The sequence below is a fragment of the Salvia splendens genome, chromosome 6 (assembly GCF_004379255.2).
Source record: "Salvia splendens isolate huo1 chromosome 6, SspV2, whole genome shotgun sequence".
NCBI lineage: Eukaryota > Viridiplantae > Streptophyta > Magnoliopsida > Lamiales > Lamiaceae > Salvia > Salvia splendens.
In genome coordinates this window covers 23589436-23611667 of record NC_056037.1, presented here as the reverse complement: position 1 = coordinate 23611667, position 22232 = coordinate 23589436, and the positions used below count along the sequence as shown (strand labels likewise).

At 38.8% G+C, this 22232-nt stretch overlaps 2 protein-coding genes and 1 long non-coding RNA gene across 3 annotated transcripts; all 3 read right to left on the bottom strand.

Moving 5' to 3' along the window:
- Window positions 1–1998: 1998 nt before the first annotated feature.
- On the bottom strand, window positions 1999–4128 carry LOC121807289. The gene is made up of 3 exons (XR_006051790.1): window positions 3666–4128; window positions 2530–2594; window positions 1999–2052 (listed from the first exon to the last, which is right to left on the bottom strand). It is a non-coding gene; the product is annotated as an uncharacterized LOC121807289 (long non-coding RNA).
- Window positions 4129–5182: 1054 nt separating this feature from the next.
- On the bottom strand, window positions 5183–7654 carry LOC121808994. The gene is made up of 4 exons (XM_042209546.1): window positions 6989–7654; window positions 6094–6781; window positions 5554–5749; window positions 5183–5501 (listed from the first exon to the last, which is right to left on the bottom strand). The coding sequence occupies exons 1-4, from the start codon at window positions 7652–7654 to the stop codon at window positions 5183–5185; spliced, it is 1869 nt and encodes a 622-aa protein (XP_042065480.1).
- Window positions 7655–7909: 255 nt separating this feature from the next.
- Window positions 7910–9088, bottom strand: LOC121808993. Its single transcript, XM_042209545.1, has one exon. It carries the CDS (start codon window positions 9086–9088, stop codon window positions 7910–7912), a length of 1179 nt encoding a protein of 392 aa, XP_042065479.1.
- Between the last annotated feature and the right edge of the window lie 13144 nt (window positions 9089–22232).

Here is a 22232-nt window from a genome sequence, read left to right as displayed (position 1 = left end):
GAGTAGCAAAAGATAGTTGCGCAATAGTACATCAAAGGTAATTGTGTAATATGATAGAAAATGACAATTATAATATAGTATAGCAAGAGGTCATTGCGTCATAGGCTAGCAAAAGATAATCGCACAAAAGATAATAAAGGATGGTACCAAATATTTACACAATAGGATAGCAAAAGACAAGAATTTCCCATAGAAATATCAAAATGTTGCCTCGAAGAGGTCTTAGTTCCATCATAACGAAAACAGAAGGTAAAACAACGGGAAAGAGAAATGTCAAGGCCAAGCAAAACAATAGAGTATCAAAACATGGGAAAAGTGTAACAAGACATCATTTCTAATTATCCCCATCCTCATCCCCCTCCTCCTCGGTCTCTCCAACACTCTCTTCATTTGGATCCTCCCCCTCCTCGAGTGGTTCCTCATCCTCGTCTTCTCCTTCGACGTTTAAGAGTGGAGGGGTCATCTCGAGCATCCTATCTACCTCTCTGTCGATTCTTAGAGGAGGCGAGACACGCATTCCAAGTCTCCTTCTCTTAGGAGCACGTGAAACATGTGGCTCCTCGTCGTAGCGATACTTCCGCATGCGGGCTTGACCCGGCGGATAGATATGTGGAGGTGGATTACGTGGCGGTCCGTCGAACGCAGCTGTCATGGCCGGAAGTAGCACCTTTATAAGGCCAACCAAATCCCCCCGCGCGGTGTAATCGGGCGGGCTATACCATATGAAAAACTGAGATGCCTGAGCGGTCCACTCATCCCAAGGAGACGGTAAAGTGTGGATGAGCTTTTGGATCCCCTCGTGATGGGTAGCTCCCCCATATGCATAGGCGTTCATCCATTTACTGTAAAACTCAGTGACGTAGGACATGAGGAAGAGCTTCCCGTCCCACTCGTAATCTCGGTAGCGCTCAACCGGGTGGTCCCTTTCGCTGGAGTAGCGATTACGCATCGGAGCATAATACCGTTGGGCCATCTAAAAAAAAAGAAAAAAAAAAAAAAAAAAAAAAAACTCAGCATCAGCACAAGGATCGAAAGAAATAACAGTGTATGAGGTTTCAAATGATGCTGAGAATATGATGGGTGCGTATATATAAATCTCCAACGATGGAGGTGTGATGGTAGCATCATAATAAGAATGAATGGAATTTAATTTCCGAGGCAAAAAGGTTCATTCGTTTTCGCGTTTCGTTAAATCACGATATGTTCCCACACGTCGCTTGCCTTGCGTTAGGCGTTTCGCACCTCCACATTCGACATCATCTCAAAATTTTCATTCATATATGATTTACAATTATGTATAGTAGCATGCTCAAGTTCTTTCACATAGATATTGTCTCATAAGCAATTGAATAATCACCATCGTAAAATACAAGTTCATATCAAGCCAAGATTCCAAAATGTCATATTAACTTCGATTCCCATATAAATACCTTCATTTTCACAAGAGTAATATTTCCATCGAAATTTACAACATCTGTAGTTCAATTCAAAAACTCACAAAAATATTTTTACCTCTTTCTTCGTGGTTGGGCGGGGACGAGTTGTGGTGTTGAGCTTTCGATGTTTATCATTTAGCCAATTTACACATGAATAGATTTCGACTCAAACAAGACTCTTGGGTCCAGAGCGGAAAGAACTGAGGCTCTGATACCAAACTGTCACGTCCGCCCCTTAGGGTTAATAAAAGCGGACGATCGTGATAAAAAGGGTTTTAAAGGACATTCAAGAAGGCTAGGGTTTTCAATAAAAGTGTGGCCAAAATTTAAGTTAAATAAATAAAGCGACCGAGAGTAATTACGTTTAATAAGTAAAGGACCAAGGGTTTAGCATTTATTCAAAAAGGGTAACGAGTTCGCAAATATTCCAAATAAAACATGTTTTAGAATTTAATAAAAGTATATAAAGCAAACATCACAGCGGAAGCATCCAAGAGAAAAGTGACGTCATGTATGAAGACACAACGACACTCATAGTCAAAAAAAAATATATATATAAATGTTTAATTCTTCATTTAATTTGCTCAACACCGCCAACCGCTCGTCGCCGCTCAACCTGCACATAAGGAAAACACATGCAGGGCTGAGTACTAAAAATAATACTCAATGGGCTCATGCCGAAAATATTTTCAATAAAGAGTTTTATTCATCATGCCATCGAGAGTAACCATCGGGTTTTGGCTTTTAAAAAGGCCCGAGGCACTAAAATCATTTCTCATTGTAAAAGTCGACTGCAGTCATTTTCCCATAGACGTTAGCCATATCTGCCAATACATGACAAGGAATGCGGCCGCAAACCAGGTCACTAGACCGGCCAGCCCGTACGCTAGCACACGATCTACCATAGGTGTACACTAATCCAAGTAGGGTTTGCGGCCCTACGAGGACCCGAATTCGATTTATATAATAATGGCTTCAAGCCATATCAGATAGGCACGTTAAAAATCAAACAAGGCATGATAAACACGATTTCATTTTCATTTTCATCGATAAAAACATTTAGGACATCGTCCTTATTTAAAAGAAAGCCCACCTCGACTGCTTAGATCACAAGTATTTTCTTCCCCTTGGTATCACGTTTCGCTTGCGAGGATTCACCTTTAGCATTTAGATAATACATAATTCAACGCACTTTTCAGTAAATAAATAAGATGCATGCCTCCTATGTCTTCAATTAATTTCCTCGTCCAAGACTACCAATTTTCCACAATTAAAGGCTAAAGTATTTTTTATAAATTTCGGCTTCCCAACGAAATATTAAAAATAGGCCCAACCAAGTAAAACAGCCCAAAATTTAAATAATTGCCTACTGAAAGACCCAATATTTAATTAAAAATTTTATTTGCAAACAAAAGAGAGGAAAGATTTTAGTAGGAAAGCATATACTCTTAGTTCAAGATACATACACACTACTGCCGTTCCACTTTAAAATCAAATGCTCCAGCCTTAAAAGAATATAGCAAATAGAGATTTTTTTTTTTTAATAAAATTATGTACCCCTTCTTCAAAAGGAGTACACGTACTCCCCCACCAAACATTAAAGTAGTACTCCCTACCCCACCCAAAATACATAGTAAAGTGTCTACATAAGAAATTTTAAAAATAAAAACAGAAAGCTCCCATTCCAGGAATTAAACACGTACTCCCCTCTACTTCCATTTTAATTTACACCCTTTCTACTAAAATAAGAATTTAAAGCATAAAACAAAAGTATGAAAAAAAAACCTCCACCCAAAACCATCGACTTCTCTCTCCCTCTACTTAGAACACCAAAAGTTTCAGCACTCAAAAGGAGGATTTCGGAGACGCACCAAAACTCACTCCCTAGTTCTCTCGCCGAAAGGATCAGAATAAGACCCAAAACAGAACCCGGAGGTCACGGAAATCTGCTTCCGTCGCCGCCTCCGATTCGTCGTTCGCGCCCTCCGCCGTCGCTCGGCGCTGCAACAGACGCTGCGTCGCCGCTCCGGCGGCCTCGACTTCATCCGAGACAGCCCTCGTTTCCACCCGTTTAACCCCGCAGGTAAGTTCTTAATTTGAGTTTCGATTTAGTTAATTAGAAGATTGATTCGGATTGTGGTTATTATTTTGATTATCCGATTTGATAGCGTGAGAAACATGCTATGCAGTTCATGGATTGATGAATTGAATTGGGGAAGAAGATTATACCTTCAAAAGAACAGATTGGATTGAAACAAAAGATTGCAGTTTCTGGCTTGTCCCCCTCTCGAATCGATCCTAGTTTCTGTCAGAAGGCTTTGGGGTAAACGATATTTCATTTTATGAGGAAGAACATGAAAGGAGGATGAGAGAGTGGTTACCGTGATGGAATTAGGATTCGGTGAGGAAAAATAAAGTTTCTTCCTACTGCTCCCTCCGCCGCTTTGCGATTCAACAGTGAGAAGTGAGTGGCTGCGAATTTGTGTGAGGGAAGGAGATTAGGGTAGGAAGATTTATATATCTGTGTACTGAGAGCAATTTTTGGTGCTTGATTTCACTTTGATTGCGTCCAAAATTAGGAAAGATTTGCAGGAATGGGTGAAGAGGGAGTAATTGCTGAGACGTAATTGCTGGGACGTGGGAGGGGAGAATTTTTTGTATTTGATTGCTTAATCAATTTGGGATTAATTGCTTTGACTAAATTTTGAAATTTGAAAGATGTTTCTCTGTAGAAATGAGGATTCACGTGAAGGGTGAGGAGAAGGGCTCCTGATGGTGGAAGGAAGAATTTAGAGTATTGGGCTCAAAAGGAAATAGGATTGGGCCAGGGATATTATTTGAATAAGTATACGTTTGGGCTCAAGACCCTGTTAGAATTTTATTTAAATTGTGTACTCCACAATTTATTCTTTATTGGATTGGACTTGTATCAATTATTTAATTCATCAAATGCGTTGGAAATTAGTCTAATAAATAATCCACAAGGAAAGGATTTAATTAATTTCACATTGTGATTTCACCATCACTGAATTCGAGCTTTGTAAAAACAACTCATCGATTATTTGGAAACAAATAATTTCATCCCAGATCAATTATTCAAAAATAACCACGTCACATATTCAACGAAGTTGACTAAGTCAACCCGCAATCATAACCTCGAACCAAAAAAAATTAGGTCATCAAGGAACTCGCATAACAAATTTTCACTCGCCATTTAATTCATGACATTAAAAGAAACAAATGAAATCGTCTTAGGGTTCGAAAATTAGGGTTTAAAAAAGTGGGACGTTACAGAAAGAATCCCACAAAATAGGAACAAAATAATTCAAGAATCTCCAAGTAGAAAAGAAGGGAGGGGGCGAAAATTATAAGTATTTCCACAAGGAAATAATTTAAATCCTAATTTAAATAGGCTAAGGAAAGATTTGGCAAGGTATGGTAGGATTAATTTGGATAAATATCCCAAAATAATTAATTAAATCCAAGAAAGAAAGTATTATTTCCAATAAATAGGAGGGCCGAAAATTTCAAATAAAATGGCTAGAATGATTATGCATGATCCCACTTAATTTAATTCACACATTGGACGCTTAATCACATTAACTCACATAACCCACAACAACTAATTTCACATAATTAACTCAAACACATAGAGACTCAATTTGCACAAAAGAAATTCTCATTCAACATCCACATTAATAATAAAAAAAAATAAGCCATCAAATAAGAATAATAATTTTAAAAAGTCACAAATTTTCCGGGGTGCTACAGAAGATGTCCGAGATTCTCCATTCCAAACCTTGAAGCTCCTTCCTGATCATCCTCAAATCTGTGCAGAATTCCGCTGGGCCGAGCTGCTCTTCCGACAACCATTTAACCACCATGTTAGGATCTGATTCAATCCAAAGCCTGCTTCCATGATGCTTGGCTAATCTGACACCTGCCAAAATTGCCAAGATTTCTGCCTCAATAGCCGAACCTCCCTCGAAACCTGTAGAGAAAGCAACAACTATTTCTCCCTCATGATCCCTCACCACACCCCCCACCTGCTCTTCTTGATCCCAGCTGATATGACCCATCAACATTGAGTTTTATCCATCCCAAATCAGGGGTTCACCACTGCACCCTTCCAACCTTCCTCCTTCGTATCACCCTCTCCGCACCACTCATCACTTCCAACCGCGGACAGCAATCCCTCCACTGTTCTGGAGTTATCACCTTAGCCAACACTAAGTTTCTCAACTGCATGTTCACCTTTCTGATTATATTCTCAACCTCAAAAGCCTTGTCTCGATGCACCATTTCATTCCTTTCTTACCAAATATACCAGAGAATTAAACAAGGGATTATGTTACAGAGGTGCTGACCTGAGCGAAAGCCCAAATATCTCTGCCACCATCGAAACCTTAGTTCTAAATTCTGACCCATCTCGTCAAATGCCGGGACTTGAGGGAACCATCTTGCAAAGTATAGCCACACTCTCCTAGCTGTCTCCCCATTTATAAAGAGATGTAACCTAGATTCCACCTGAGGACTCTTACAACATGTACACATTGATGCTAGTGAGATTCCCCTCCATTGCAGCTTCATATCCACAGGTATTCTACTGGACAAAAGACGCCAGAGGAATATTGAATTGAGAGTCCAATCGCCTTACCCCAAATTATTTCAAATATCAGCCGCTTTCCCGCTCTATTCCTCACCAAATCCCAAGCCGAAGCAAGAGTAAATTGCCCATTTACAGTTAGCTTCCATCTTCCCCTATCCCTATCCCTCTTGTCAAAGGGAATTTGTAAAATTTTTTCTACGATTTCCTCTGGCAGACCCTCCTCTTCTGCCATCACCCAGAGATCCCTCTCGTTCCACTGCTCCCCTTCCCATAGATCATTAACTTTCAGTGAAGGACGAGTCTGCCTGGAATTGCACAAATTTGCAAGAGGATAGTCCAACACCCACGAATCATGCCAAAAGCTGATGTTCCTATTTCCCACCACCCATCTAACCTGCTCCCTACAGAGATCCCCCACCTTAAACAGCCTTCTCCACATTGGGCTGAAACGATTAGACATATATGCTACCAGAGGAAAAGAAATTGAGCAGTACTTCTGATACATATATTGTGCCCAAAGTGAGTCATGTTCCCTAAATCTCCACCACATTTTGATGCTAAAGGCCTCCACAGAGTCAGCCAAGCTTCTAATACCCAATCCCCCCTCATCCGTAGGAAGGCAAACTGTCTGCCACTTAATCCAATGAGTCTTCCTCGATGTATCGCAAGATCCCCATAAAAATCGAGCCATTTTTTGCTCTATCTGCTTTATCGCCCCCTTTGTAGGATCTAGGACCTAAAAGATATGTATTGGAAGCGCCCCCAGGACACTCCTTATCAAGGTTAGCCGACCCCCAAACGATAAATGTCTGTGGCCCCAACTGTGAATTCTTGCCGAGATCTTATCACGAATGAACAAGAACAGGCTTGTTTTCTTCCGCCCCCTAAAGATTGGCACTCCCAAGTAAACAAAAGGAAGGTTTCCCTGTTGGAACCCACTGACCTCCCTCACTTCTCTAGCCCAGGCCTGATGTTTTTTATCCAAGTAGAAGCAGCTCTTTCCCACGTTAACTTTCTGTCCAGACACCTCCATGTAGTGTTTCAAGCATTCCAATAGTTGTAGGATAGAAGAGCTCTGGGCCTGTGAGAAAATCATAATATCATCGGCATATGCCAAGTGCGAGATCCCCATAGTGTACCTTGCCGTACGATACATCATGTCCTTACGCCGAAGTATGAGTCGATCTAACAGCTTTGACAAGTAATCCGCTGCCAGAATGAATAGTGAGGGGGAAATAGGATCCCCTTGTCTGAGTCCTCGTGATGATTTGAAGAAGCCTGCCACACTCCCATTAATTAGGACCGAGAACCAACAAGGTGAGATACAGTTCTCAATTAGACCAAGCCCTCTCTCCGAGAAACCCATCTTCCTTAAAATTTTAATCAAAAAAGACCACTGAACACGGTCATAAGCTTTCTCCATGTCCAGTTTCAACACCATGTTTGGAGACGTCACACCTTTCCAAATTTCATGGAAAAGTTCTTTGGCCAGCAACACATTGTCACTAATCAACCTCCCTTTAATGAATCCGCTTTGATTTGGAACAGTAAGCCTCGGCAGCAGAGGAGCCAGTCTTGCAGCAAGCAGTTTGGAGATGATCTTATTCATAACGTTACACAGACTAATGGGTCTGAACTTAGCCCATTTTGTAGGATTCTTCTTTTTTAGGACGAGGACAATCAAGGTCGCTGCAATTCCTCTGGGATTTGGGAGCCCGCAAGAAAATTGAGTACTGCTGCAATCACATCTGCCCCAACTATCTCCCAGTAGCTTTGGAAAAACAAAGCAGAATATCCATCCGGCCCTGCTGCGCTATCTGCATTGATACTAAACACAATTTGCCTTATTTCCTCTGTCGAGGCATCAGCTTCCAACAGGCCCAGGTTCCCCCAATAGCCCTACATCCTCTGTCAACAGCTCTTTGAAAAAGTTTGCTGTCGAGTTTCTAATCTGCGCATCGTCTGTTAGAATTTCCTCTCCATCCTCAATCGTATGTATTCTCGCCTTGATCGTTTTCTGCTTCACCCAACCATGAAAAAATCTGGTATTCCTCTCCCCTTCAGCCACCCATTTAATAGCCGCCTTCTGACGCCAAAAATCTTCCTCCATTTTCAACCGTACAAGAAATTCAACTATAGATTTGTTCATCTCCGTGCGAAGGGCTGGAGAAGGATTTTGTTCATACCTTTCCGATGTTTCCTTGGCCTCCTCTTCAGCTTTTCTAAGTTTCTCAAAAATGTTGCCAAAAACTACAAGATTCCAGATTCTTAGGCTTCTCTTTAGACGGCTCAGTTTGATTTGAATGTTAACCATGCCAAAGGTGCCCGTTTCCTCCCTCCAACATCTTTCAACTTCCTTAAGGAACAAGGGGTGTCGCACCCACCTATTTTGAAACTGAAAAGATGGCTTGACCCAAGGACCCGGGAACCGGAAAGCAACCAAAAGGGGACAATGATCCGAGAGAATTCTGGGGAGGTTAGTAACTCTCGTCGACTCAAAGACATTCTCCCAACCTTCACCAAGTAGCACTCTGTCAAGTCGCTCAAAAGTATATCCCCTTGCCCAAGTGAATTTTGGTCCATCCGCTCCCACGTCAAGCAGTTGACAGTCACTAATAGTTTCTGCAAAGTCCTTCATTTCTCTGATTTTCCTACCTTGTCTCCTCACACTTCCCTGTCTTTCCTCCTCAGACACAAAGATATTAAAATCTCCCCCCACCAACCAAGGTGACCCATCCAACTTCGCAGCAAGTTCTCGGAGCTTATCCCACATCTCTATCCTCCCCTCCCTAGAGCATTTACCATAAGCTACCGAGATGAAGAGAGGAACCGGTAAGGAAGGAGAAGCATACCGGCCATGAAAAACATGGTCCAAGTCATCCCACCCATCCACCTCAATGTCTTCCGTCACGAACACCCAAATTTGGCCATTTTTATTAGAACCTTTAAATTTCATCCCACAAACCCTACTAAAAACATCAGGCTTTGGCTTAACCAGGGGCTCAATTATTGCTAAAACTGAAATTCTGTTATCTCTTACCATTTTCTTGATGAAGCTCTGAGTGTTTGTGTTAGCCACACCCCGGGCATTCCAAATCAGTATATTAAATGACATAGGCAACCTCACCCGATGAAGCCCCATCAAGAAGTCTTCCCTTCTTCGAGCCTTTTCCCTCCAACAAATTTGCCAAGTCTAAGGAGGCCCTCCTTTTTTCTAGCATTTGATCCTGTTGCAATCTGGAGTCATCGGCCATATCCTCCTCATCTTCCCATTCTTTCTCATCCTCATACACCTCAGCATCAAAATCTCCATTCGGAAGCATCTTTAAGTGTTGTATCTTAGACTTAGCTTCCCTTGCACGATGACCAAAAGAGATGTCCTCTGATTCTAAGGATAAAGTATTCAATACCGAGAATCTGTTATCAGAAGCAAGGGGGCTTTCCCCAGGTCCTCCTCGTTTTGTCCTAACCATCACTCCTCCAGCCTGATCCCTAATATTGTCTCGCCCCCCCCCCTTCATAACTACCAGGCCACGGAGAAAAAGTCGAATTTCCAGACACAACAGCCCCACTCCTACTACCTCCTCCTCCATCCCCTCCATCCCCGAGACCACCCCGCTAAACCCCTTCCCCAGGGTTCCCCCCTTCAAGCCCGAGACTCCCCACCCTCCCTTCCACTTCCCCTGCTTCCCACGCCTCCTCCCTTGTTGAAGAAAACCCTCATTATCCAGATCCTCCACCCAACCTTCCTCCACCTCAACCCCTTCCCCAGCACTAGAACTCACCTCCTGCCTCACAGAAGCAGCCAAGGACCATTCTTCGGAGCAGCACCTTCCTCCCCAACCTCCTGCCGAGCTTCCCTTTCAAACGCCCTCTTGTAAACCCTCCTCACCGGCTTTTCCCTCTGACCATTTGCATAACATACCTCACTAGAATGCCCAACATGCTTACATTCGTGGCAATAAAGTGGAATGCGATCCCATTTACCGTATGCCTAATTTCCCTGCCTTGAAAGTTTATCATGATCTCTTGTGCCAGAGTTTTAGAAATATCTATCTCGATGCATAGTCTAGCGAAAGACAGTCTAGAACGAGAAACTGTTGCATGGTCCACCTGTAATGGTTCACCCAGAAGACCCCCAATGGCAAATAAGGCAGATTTCTCAAAGAGATGTATGGGAAAGCCTATCAAGTTGCACCACACGGCCGCAATAGGGGACTCAAAAAAAGGATCAAAATCTGTAGACCACTTGAATACTCTCATGGGATGACGATCAACGAACCAAACCGGCATACCATTAGGTCCGCTTAGCAACTTGGCATAATCTTCAATCAAAGCAAATTGGACTAAAACATGCTTAGCATTTATATATTTCCAAGAAAACTCTCCCTTGAATTTCATACCCATGAGAGCTTTTTGGATGTGCAAAGAAGAGGGAATTGAATGCGAAAATTTACCTACTATCGCGTGTCCCAGTTTCTCAGCCAAAAAAGCAGTTTCTGCACTCGAAAAATGGATCGAAGGGAGCCCACAACTCTCACTCAACATACACATCTTCATTATCTTATCAGGCTCAAAACTCACCGGCTTATTTCTTTCTTCCATCACCCCCTCTGCCAAAGAGGCTTTATAGTTCCTTCCCCCAGCCCAGTGGTTGTTCTTAAAATTCCCATCTGCCTTGCCTTTCTTATCTCTGTTAGGTTGTTCAACCACTTTCGGCACTTCCATCCCTTCCCCTCCCCTAAACTTTTCTTTTTCCTTGGCCAATCTCAGGTTTTCTGCACTTAGCATAGGGAACTCAGCATCACTGTCATGCACCGAAGCATTTACCCCCGAGTCATTTCCCAAATCATCTTTCTGTTGTGTCCCCATTTCCAACATCAGACAATCTTTCCCATCAGCTTTCTGAACCACTTGCTCCCCAATAAAGACCATGTCCTGCAGAGGCTGAGATTCAATGAGATCCAACGCTAAATCAGCCGAGGACGCCGCTGGGATCGGTTCCTTCCCAATGTTGGATCCCTCACCGAGATAACAAACTGGGCTGCTCAACACCTGCAAAACCCCCTGAGCCAAGCCAGAATCCCTTTCCATCTCATCCCCACCCCCCTCCAAAGCCCCAACCCTAGCCATTCCCTCCCCACACCCAGCAACCTCCATCAACCCCTCCTTACCTTCAAAGATCGATTCCATCACCTGCAACTTCCTCTCCCCTGCCTTCTTTTTTCCAGAGAACAAAACCATATCAGAATCATTGAAACCCTTCGATCTCGAATGTCGCAGCGCCTTACTCTTCAATCCCCTTCTCCTCATATCCGCCATTCTCATCAAAGGCGATTTCGGTCTTGGACAATCGGTGCGACCGTGAGTCGAGATAACCCGAGGCAGCTTCGTTCTCTCTGATCTCCTAACCTCAATCGACTTCACGTCACCGCTAGGTGCCGGATTTCCTTACTCCATCCTCTCCGACTGCTTGACCTCAGGCAAAACAGCTTGCCCCTCAATCTCCGGCAGAGGGTCCCCAGACACCACCCCCTCCTGCGAATCCCCCACCTGCTGATTCTCTATACCTCGCAACCACAAGCCCACCCTCAAACCGCCAACACCAGAAAAATCAGAGCTCAAACGAATCAGAAAAAAAACCAGCACCAAATCAGAGCTCAAACGAAATCAAAGGAACAAAAATCGCGTGAACAGTAAACGCATGAACAGTGAAATCGGAATGAACAGTGAAACAAAAATGAAAACAGACGCAGATTCAATCAGTGTGTGAAAATCGCACACACTGAAGGTGAAATCGCCTCATTGGATTTGAATTTTTAAACTTGTTTTACTTATTGTTTAATCTTGACACTATTTTGAGTTCCGTTTTAGAATCTAAAGACATGATACGTTTCGGAGTACGTTGAACCCATATTATTTTGAATACCAATGATAATAATTGTTTTCTCCTTTTGGTCTATCTGTCAAAGCGTCACCCTTTTCTCTTGATTTATTGTTCATTTATTTCCTTGGTCAAACCCCTTTTTATAAAACTCTAGCCCTTTTCTTTGATTGCATTTAAGTCCTGTTAAGTAACGATTGCCGCATTTATTATTCCCTAGAAGGACGGTCGTGACAATTTTGATGCAATGGAATTAAATGAGGTTCATCTCGTGATAGGCACTAACAACATTCCACAAATTCCTAACTGGAATATGAATAAGCGGAGAAATTTTATAATTGACACAACACAGAGAAAAAAAATAAACGCAGTGACACGCACAAATTTTATGAAAATCTTGGAGGAGGGGAGTGGTGGTGGGAACACCAACAATGCAGTGGAGCGGCCGCCTGTGATTTGTTAGCAGGAAACACATAATCTGGTGAGGAATACGAAGGGCAAGAGCCAAGAGGTACAAATACAAACTCTCTATAATACAAATTATATATATATATATATAGAGGTGTGATAAAATACAAACTCTCTATAATACAAACTATACAAACTGATGTCAACGGAGTGTACAAATTATGTCAACGGGGGCTGATATCAACAGGGTGTACAAATTCTATCAACGGAGGGCTGATGTCAACGGAGTGTACAAATTCTGCAAACGGGGGCTGATGTCAATAGTGTACAAATTATGTCAACGGGGGTGTAAAAATTCTGATTGTTCGATGTCAACGGAGTGTACAGATTTGTAGGAAATTTTGACATTAGAAAAATCTCTTATATTAACCGTTGATTAATTGTATTAAGTGAGTAGGATTAAAGTTTGTATTATAGAGGGTTTGTAGTTTATCACACCCCTATATATATATATGGTCATGACAATCTACAAACTCTCTATAATACAAACTATACAAACTTTAGGCGTTGACATTGTTGACATTCCCCCCAGTGACAGAATTTGTATTAGGCGTTGACATTCCCCCCAGTGACAGAATTTGTATTAGGTGTTGACATTGACATATGAATCTCATTGCTAACCATAGATTACTTACAAGGAGTGTGTAGGATTAAAGTTTGTAGTTTGTATTATAGATAGAGGTTTGTATTTGATCACACCTATATATATATATATATATATATATATATATATATAGAGTCCCATTATTCACAAATCCACTCTTAAAGACCGAACCACCGAACCATACCAAATTAGGGTTTTAGATCTACTTTTTTATGGATGAGAGACACAAATTTATCAATTATTTTCGCCTTCATCACGAGCCTATTTTAATTCATCCGAAGGTAAATAAGTCATACTAACATGTTACGAAGTTTTTACTTCATTCCAGTAGGTTTTTACTTCATTCCAGTAGGTTTTTACTTCATTCAAGTAGGATTATTACTTCATTCCAGTACGTAAATGCAGTTTCGCCGCCGCGTGCCGTTCTTTCTCTCTACAATATCTATCACCACCGCCACAACGCTGATATGGTGTAATAAACACATGGAATGATGTGATAAATTATTGGAATGAAGTATGTGTAGAAACATTTGAAGTCCTACTGGAATGAAGTAAAAACCTTATCAAATGAAGTAATAACGTTTCTGAATGAAGTAATAAACACACTTGAATAAATTGCAGTTTTTAATGTAAATAAAGTAAAAACATATGTTGAATCATTTCAAAACCTACTGGAATAAAGTAAAAACATGTTGTAGTTTCAAGGTATTACGTACGGAATGAAGTAATAAACCTATACAATGAAGTAAAATGAGCTTGTAATGAAGACCGAAAAATTTATACAGCAGCACATCTCATCAAAAAAACTAGATCTAATGGCCCAGATTTGGTCTCTAGTTCGGTCTTTAAAATTGGTTCTACATTGATCACAACTCTCTCTATATATATATATATAGGGATGCGTTAAAATGATAACCATATTTATGGTGATAACCATATTTATGGTGATAACCTAACAACCTATCATTTTATGGGTCAAAAATATCATTTTTACTAAAAATGATATTTATACACTATATAATTGAAGGGGCTGGCAGCGGAAGCGTGCGTTCATAACGGATCACATGAATTTGATCTATTTAGCAAATTATTTAGACAAAATCTATTCGCGTAATTATCACATGTATCATGCTCATAACTTGAATTAAAACATGCCTTAGCACATAAAATCCCTAAAACATGCTTACTGCGGAATTAGCCAATTTACCTCGTTGATTCAATCAAGAATCGTTGATGGCTTGCTCCGTCTCCACGTGAAGATCTTCAATACAAGACCTCGGATCTTCTGACTGGTGTCCCGGACTATACGCTAATATTTGTGTGGGCAAATCTCACCAACGTAGTAGGACTCGAATAATGAAAGACAGAAACTGCTCACGGAGGGAGCACAATTTTCGAAGTCTCTCTTTAGAGGGGGGGACGAAAATTTTAACAAAATAATTGTTGTATTTTTTTTGTCTCCTTTATTCTCATATATTGGGCCCAGTCAGGGATCTAAGGAAGAATTTAGAACAGGCCTCACCCAATTAGCTTTTTACTAATTAAATTGATCCCACAATTTAATATAAGCTTATATTGGAATATTACGAGCAGCCACTACAGAAGTAATATTGCACTGCCTTCCAAATCCAAAATTACAAGTATTCCGGGTTTCCTTTAATTGCATTTGATTTATTTCCCGCGCTTAAGATAGAAACATCCATTAATTAATTAATGCCTGCTATAGACTTAATTAATTAACATATTTCGAATTCCAAGAGTGAACTTAGCAAGAAACTCTTATTTATTATTCATAGAGTAATCAAACTCCAACTAGCTAGGTTCCGAATAATAAAACCTCGGTTCGAGCTCCTCTTGTGGATGTTATCAAACGAGACTCTCCTCGCGCACGTTTCAACATAATAGCAATCCTAGCACCTCTAGATAATGATCACCACTACCCAATATACCTGGATCGTTGGGTTACGAAAAACCCGCATCTTTGGTAAGTCAAAGTAGTGGATACTCAATATCGTATGCTCAATGTTAACGTACATTGATTAAGAAATTAATTATCAAGACCTCGTCTTTCAGTAGATAGCATAAAGACTCGTCTTGCTGTTAGATCCATTCAGTGCTATACCACACCAACGTCATCTTATTTCAATAAGGTTTAGAAATAATCGGACTGACATTGCAACCTTTCGCGATAGGTAGTCTAGGCCTATCTAGGTTGTGAAATTCTTATTTTTCTTTGTTTAGAACTGACCGTGTTACCTTAAATTGGACGACGTCCACAACCGGTCTACTAAAACAAAGACTTAGACTTTGTTACATTTGCTCATACATTTAAATATGCAATAAACAACCATTAAATGCAAGACATAACAACATTATGACAAAAATAATCTGTTGCATTTATTGGAAAATAACCATTAGAGTTTTACAGTATCCAATCACTCGAAAGGTGATTTCTAGTATACAAAACCCTAACAATAATGATATTTTTTCAGCACGCATAGAATGATACTTTTAATCCATAAAATGATATTCTATTTTATAAAATGATATATTTCGTCCATAGAATGATAGGTTATTAGGTTATCACCATAAATATGGGTTATCATATGATCACATCCTTATATATATATATATATATATATATATATATATATATATATAGGGTTTTGATCTATGCAAAACTGGATTTAAATACAGAAACGCAGAACAATATCATAATTAGGGCACTTTTAGGTCATAATTAGGTAATTTGTAGGTCATGCTAACAAAGCATGACCTAAAACGATCTTAGTATGACATTAAATCCAAATATTATAATATGACCTAAAATTGCTTAATTATGACCTTCCGTGTTTTTGGTTAATTATTGACCATTAGATCATCTAATCCTAGGGCTGAGATTTGGTCTGCATTTCTGGATTTAAACGCATACTTATTTTGATCCTCTCCCTATATATATATATATATATATATAGTAGTGATATAGGGCAAGTGCCCATTAACTACATAACTAGAGAATAAATTACAGCCACAAGATTAAGAAAATCAAGAGCTAATATTAATACATGTAATTTTAGAATTAAAGCAGAAATTAGTTCCCTCTCTCACAAATTTACTCCACAATAACAAAGCGGGAGTATAATGGTCATTGACAACTAAAATTAGGTTACGTCATTGCAAATTCAATTCTCAGCAGAAACACGGCATTCTCTCAATCTCTGCAACCTCCATCGCTTGTTTGCTTACACAAATCTTCAACCCCAGTTCGATTCTCTTCCCTCCCTTCGTCTTCCTCCTCTCTCTCCTTTCGGTTTCCACAACTAGAGGAGAGTCGATCAGAAGATAGGTGTGTTGCGTCATATATTTATTACCATAGCAGAGGAATTTGTCTCTGTTATAATTTTGATTGAAACAATTGTGTAGGACAAGTTCCCATTTTTTATTAATAAAATGTCGTTGTAACATGTGTTCTCTTCTTCTGGTAAAACTTATCAGTTACATCTCTATGACTATCATTATAATGAGAAAAAAACACCAATTAGCACTGTGAACACAAGCCACTGTTCTGAATTAGGTCTGAATTATATGTAACTGGCTTGTACAGTTTTCTTTCCTATATACTTACCCAAGAAATCATATCCATTGAAGTAGAGTGCTTCTATTTCTGCTCTACAACCGCTTTGAATCATTGCGGCTAGCTCTTCCTTGTACGTATCCTGTGAAAAACGTGGTTCTCTTATATGAAGAAAGCAAATAAAAAATCACACATTTGTATCATGCTAATAGTGATGTATTTTATTAACAACGTTGAAGTAAAATCATGCTAATAGTGATGTGTTTTGTTAAAAACAGTGAAGTAAAATCATGCTAATAGTGATGTATTTTATTAACAACAGTGAAGTAAAATCAGTAAAATCATGCTAATAGTGATGTGTTTTGTTAACAACAGTGAAGTAAAATCGTTCTAATAGTGATGTATTTTATTAACAACAGTGAAGTAAAATAATTCTAATAGTGATGTGTTTTGTTAACAACAGTGAAGGAAAATCATGCTAATAGTGATGTGTTTTATTAACAACAGTGAAATAAAATCATTCTAATAGTGATGTGTTTTGTTAACAACATTGAAGTAAAATCATTCTAATAGTGATGTGTTTTATTAACAACAGTGAAGTAAAATCATGCTAATAGTGATAGTGTTTTGTTAACAACAGTGAAGTAAATTCATGCTAATAGTGATGTATTTTATTAACAACAGTGAAATAAAATCATGCTAATAGTGATGTGTTTTGTTAACAACAGTGAAGTAAAATCGTTCTAATCGTGATGTATTTTATTAATAACAGTGAAGTAAAATCATTCTAATAGTGATGTGTTTTGTTAACAACAGTGAAGTAAAATCTTGCTAATAGTGATGTGTTTTTATTAACAACAGTGAAGTAAAATCATTCTAATAGTGATGTGTTTTGTTAACAACAGTGAAGTAAAATCATTCTAATAGTGATGTGTTTTGTTAACAACAGTGAAGTAAAATCATGCTAATTTCCATCCTCTCCTCTTCTTCTATGGACTGATGGATGATCAATCCAAATTTCCATCTAATTGTCCAAAAACTAGAATGGCATCTTATAAAAATGTATCCTTTCTTAAAAAGCATAGCCGTCTAAATAATTTAAAGTAAAAAAAATCACAGAAATGTAATAAGAAGATGGTTTGATAATTCATCATGTTTAATGAATATTGGTATTAGAATTGATTTGGATTATTGGAGTACGATAAAATGGTGTGTTGCAAGCACATAATGCGGCAACAGCCTTCACTAAATGCATATGCATGTATAATATCAGTCGAAAAAAAAACAAATTTGAGTTTGGAATCACAACCTAACGTGAAATAGAAACCCAATTCAATTCATTAGCTAATGCATTATATAATATATATAATATAACCCATCAATTCTCACCCCAAAATAAAAATCCTCGGTTAACATAGTAAACCATCAACTTTCACTTTTGATGCACAAGCTAGCATAGTTCCATCCCTGATCATGTATCCAAGCAAAGCTTAAGCAAAATAGAACAATTTAAACAATTTCAACAATAGCAAAATATCAAAGAAACATTACTCTAACCCTGGAATATATCACTATAACCATGTTTTTACTTCACTGATGTTAACAAAATACATCACTATAACCATGTTTTTACTTCACTTTTGTTAACAAAATACTCCCTCCGTCCCGGACTACTTGCACTTATTTTCTTTCTGTGCGTCCCAAGTTATTTGCACTCTTTCCATTTTTAGTAAAAATTATCACCTACAGCCGTAATTGTTGACTTTGCTATACACTCATTCCTTAATCTCCGTGCCGAAAAGGAAATGTGCGAGTAGTCCGGGACTGAGGGAGTACATCATTATAGCCAAAAATCAAAGAAACATCACTCTAACTATAACGCCCCACTTTTCGAACCCTAAGATTTTTTCATTTATATCTTTGATTGCCACAATTAAATGACGAATTGTTATGTATTTGCTTCGGTGACCTAATTCTGATTTGACCGAGTCAAATTCGTCGATTTATGACGTGACTTTAATTAATTGATGCGGAATGAAATATATACAGCAGTAAATTATATTTTTTTGGGGGAGTGAGATTTAAATAGGATCATCAATAATTACCTTACCCTTTTGTTGAGAAATTTCGACCACTGTTAATTGTTGGAGAGGAATTTTATTTTCTTGGATTTAATTATTTGCTTGGGATAATTATCCAATTAAATCCAAAGCCTAATTACTTTATTTCTTCATGAGAAAATCGACTCCTATTGTTGTACTAAGGAATATTTCGAAATCTTCCAAATTTTGTGGGAGGAAGGAATTATTTATTATTTATTTGGATCCCTTATTTAGTTCTTTCCATGAATGAATTGGAATATCCTAGCAAATCTTGCCTTATCTTGTTCAATTAAAGATTTGAAATTTATTCCTTGTAGAACAAGCATAATTCACGCCACTTCCCTATTTTTATTGAGAGAATTATTATTTTATTATGCACCGTAATATTTTATTCTACTCCGTGAAATACCAAATAAAATCATTGGCTAATTAAATAGCCAAGATTTCAAAATCTCTCCACCAAATTCACACCAATTCCCACTCCCTCATATCTTCCCCAAATCTTTATTTAATTGTGGGATATTTTATTCCTAACTCTATAAATAATAGATTAAACCAAACCCTAACACTAGCCCCCACAATATCACACACCTACTCCCTCTATCACACGCCCCATCTTCTCTCCATCTCCCCTCCCACACTTGTTCTTCTACTCTACTCAAGATCCTTTCGATTCACCAAGAGTTTGTTGAAGAATCAAGAGTTATATTCGTTTCTACCGATTGTTTCATTCAAGAAAGGTACAATCAAACCTCTATTTTTCATTCATCTTCATCTAAACATTCTTTTGACTCCCTCATGCATATAGTGAGTGTAGGGATTTCAAATCTAAGGATTTAATCGGTGGAAATTTGTATTTGTATGTGTGTATGCGTTTTGAATGAAATTGTATGAAGATTTAATGAATCATTGGTGAATGATGTATGATTATATGAAAACATGAGTGTGAGGACTCTTTTAAGCATGTTTGTGTGTTAAAACCATGAAAAGGTTGTGTTTGAATGAATGGGGATAAAACCCTAATTCGAATTTTTAAGCATTGAAAACTGTGGATTCGGACAGTAGATTCCGACACGTTTTTGACAAACCAAATGAACTCCTTTTTATTCTATTCTTTTGTGAGTATACGTCATGATGTCTTCTGTGTTGTGTGTGAATTTCAACTCATTTGGACAAAATATGAAATTTTGGTGAATTTTTGAAGTTGACTGCGCAATTCTGCCAGAAATTATTTTCTCGACCAGTAGGTTACGTTTTCGATTTGACCGACCTAAAAAGGTTATTTTGACATGAATTTTTAACTGGAAGTTATTTGATGAGTCTACTGCATTGTGGTAAAACTTTATCCCCAACGGAAGTCGGGTGAGTTTTTAGTAATTTTTATAAAATAGTTGCGCAGTGCTGCCAGATTTCTATCTTTACAAAAACAACTATGTTGTTATAAGTGATATACATGATTTATATATGTGATGACGTGATGTGTTATTCAAAGATGGGGAAAAAGGAAAACGTTGGGGACATGCATGATTTTGAGTCGGTATTTGAGACTGATTGTGATACACATAATGTAAAGGTGATAACTCGCGCTCTCAGTATGACAGCAAGGGAAAGGAAATACTTGAAATCTAAGCAGTCGAGGTGGGCTTTCTTTTAAATAAGGACGATGTCCTAAGTATTTTACCGATGAGAATGAAATTGTGTTTATTATGCCTTGTTTGGTTTTAACGTGCCTATCTGATGTGGCTTTTGCCACTATTATTTAAATCGAATTCGGGTCCTCGTAGAGCCGCAAACTCTACTTGGATTAGTGTACACCAATGGTAGACCGTGTGTCAGCGTACGGGTTGGCCGGTCTAGTGACCTGGTTTGCGGTCGCATTCCTTGTCATGTATGTGCGGATATGGCTAACGTCTATGGGAAAATGACTGATCAGTCGACTTTTTTACAATGGGAAATGATTTTGAGTGCCTCGGGCCTTTCTAAAGCTAAACCCCGATGGTTACTTACGTATGGCATGATAGATAAATAATAATTTTTATGAAAATGTTTTCGGTATAAGTCCACTGAGTATCTTTATAGTACTCAGCCCTGCATGTGTTTTCCTTACGTGCAGGTTGAGCGGCGGCGAGAGGTTGGTGGTGTTGAGCAAGTAACGTGAAGAATTAAATGTTTATCTTTGAATTATGGGTGTCGTTGTGTCTTCACACACGACGTCACTCCTTCTCTTGGTCGTTTTCCGCTACGATATTTCTTTTACTAGTTGTTGGGCCGAACTTAAATTTGTCCAGTTATTGTTTTGATTCTGTTGGATAATGTCAAACTCTTTATCGTTTCCTTTGAGTATTAATTGCCGGCCCAACTCATTATTTAAACCCGAGTCCCCTTCCTGTTTTATACTTAATTGTTCATTTAGTATGTCGGTCAAACCTCCTTGATGAAACCCTAGCCTATTTTTCCTTGTTATATTTAAGTCCATTTAAGTCGCGATCGCCGCATTTATTAAATCCTAGAAGGGCGGTCGTGACAGTTTAGAGCCTCAGTTTCTTTCCGCTCTGGACCCAAGAGTCTTGTTTGAGTCAAAATCCATTCGTGTGTAAATTGACTAGTTGATAATCGTCGAAGGCTCAACACCACGACTCGTCCCCGCCCAACCACGAAGAATGAGGTAATAAGTATCTTGATTAATATTGGTCTGAAACTGTGAAATGTTGTAAATTGCGATGGGAATATTACTCTTGTGAGAATGAAGATATTCCTATGGGAATCGAAGCTAATATGACGTCATTGAAAATGTTGCTTAGAAGTGTGGGATGATGAAAATACATGGATATAAAATTGCTTAATACGACTATGCCAAAAATGATGAATATTGTTGTGCACACCCCGATAGGGAAAATCGGCGAATATGTGATTGGACTTCTATGAGTTTGGATAGATGAAATTCTAAATGATTGATATTACATGAATTGTGAAACGTGAAGTATGATTTGAACTTGTATTGGTCGATGTTGAGATTTGCTATCACGTCCGCGAAACTGCAAAATTTACTTGAAGGAAATACATGTTGCTTCCATGAACGACAAAATTTTATGCCTAGGCGGTTGAAATTTCATGACCATGAAACTGTGAGTGATACGCGTGTAGTTGCGAGTTGTGTTTGTGATACAGATGAGCATGATGATTTATGAAATGCGATTCCATGGATGATTGATTGACTGAGTGTTGCTATTCACATATATTAATGTACGATGTTTGTTATGCTATGGAACACCAAATGACTTATGCGAATAAATGTGTTGATTGTGCAATATATGGATGACGTATATGTGGTGAAAATTCATGACCGATGAATTACGAGGTATTGTATAGAACCACTATTAAAGTGAAATGTGGAACTTTTGAACTTTGTTGCGAACGTAGGAGTCATATGATGCTTGAGTTAGGTAATGATCAAATATACGTTGAAGTACGAGACTTCAAGCTATGCTTGAAATTATAGAGTGCCTAAGAGGTAGGCCAGACTGAACGTGCTAGAACTTAGTTGTAAGTTGACAA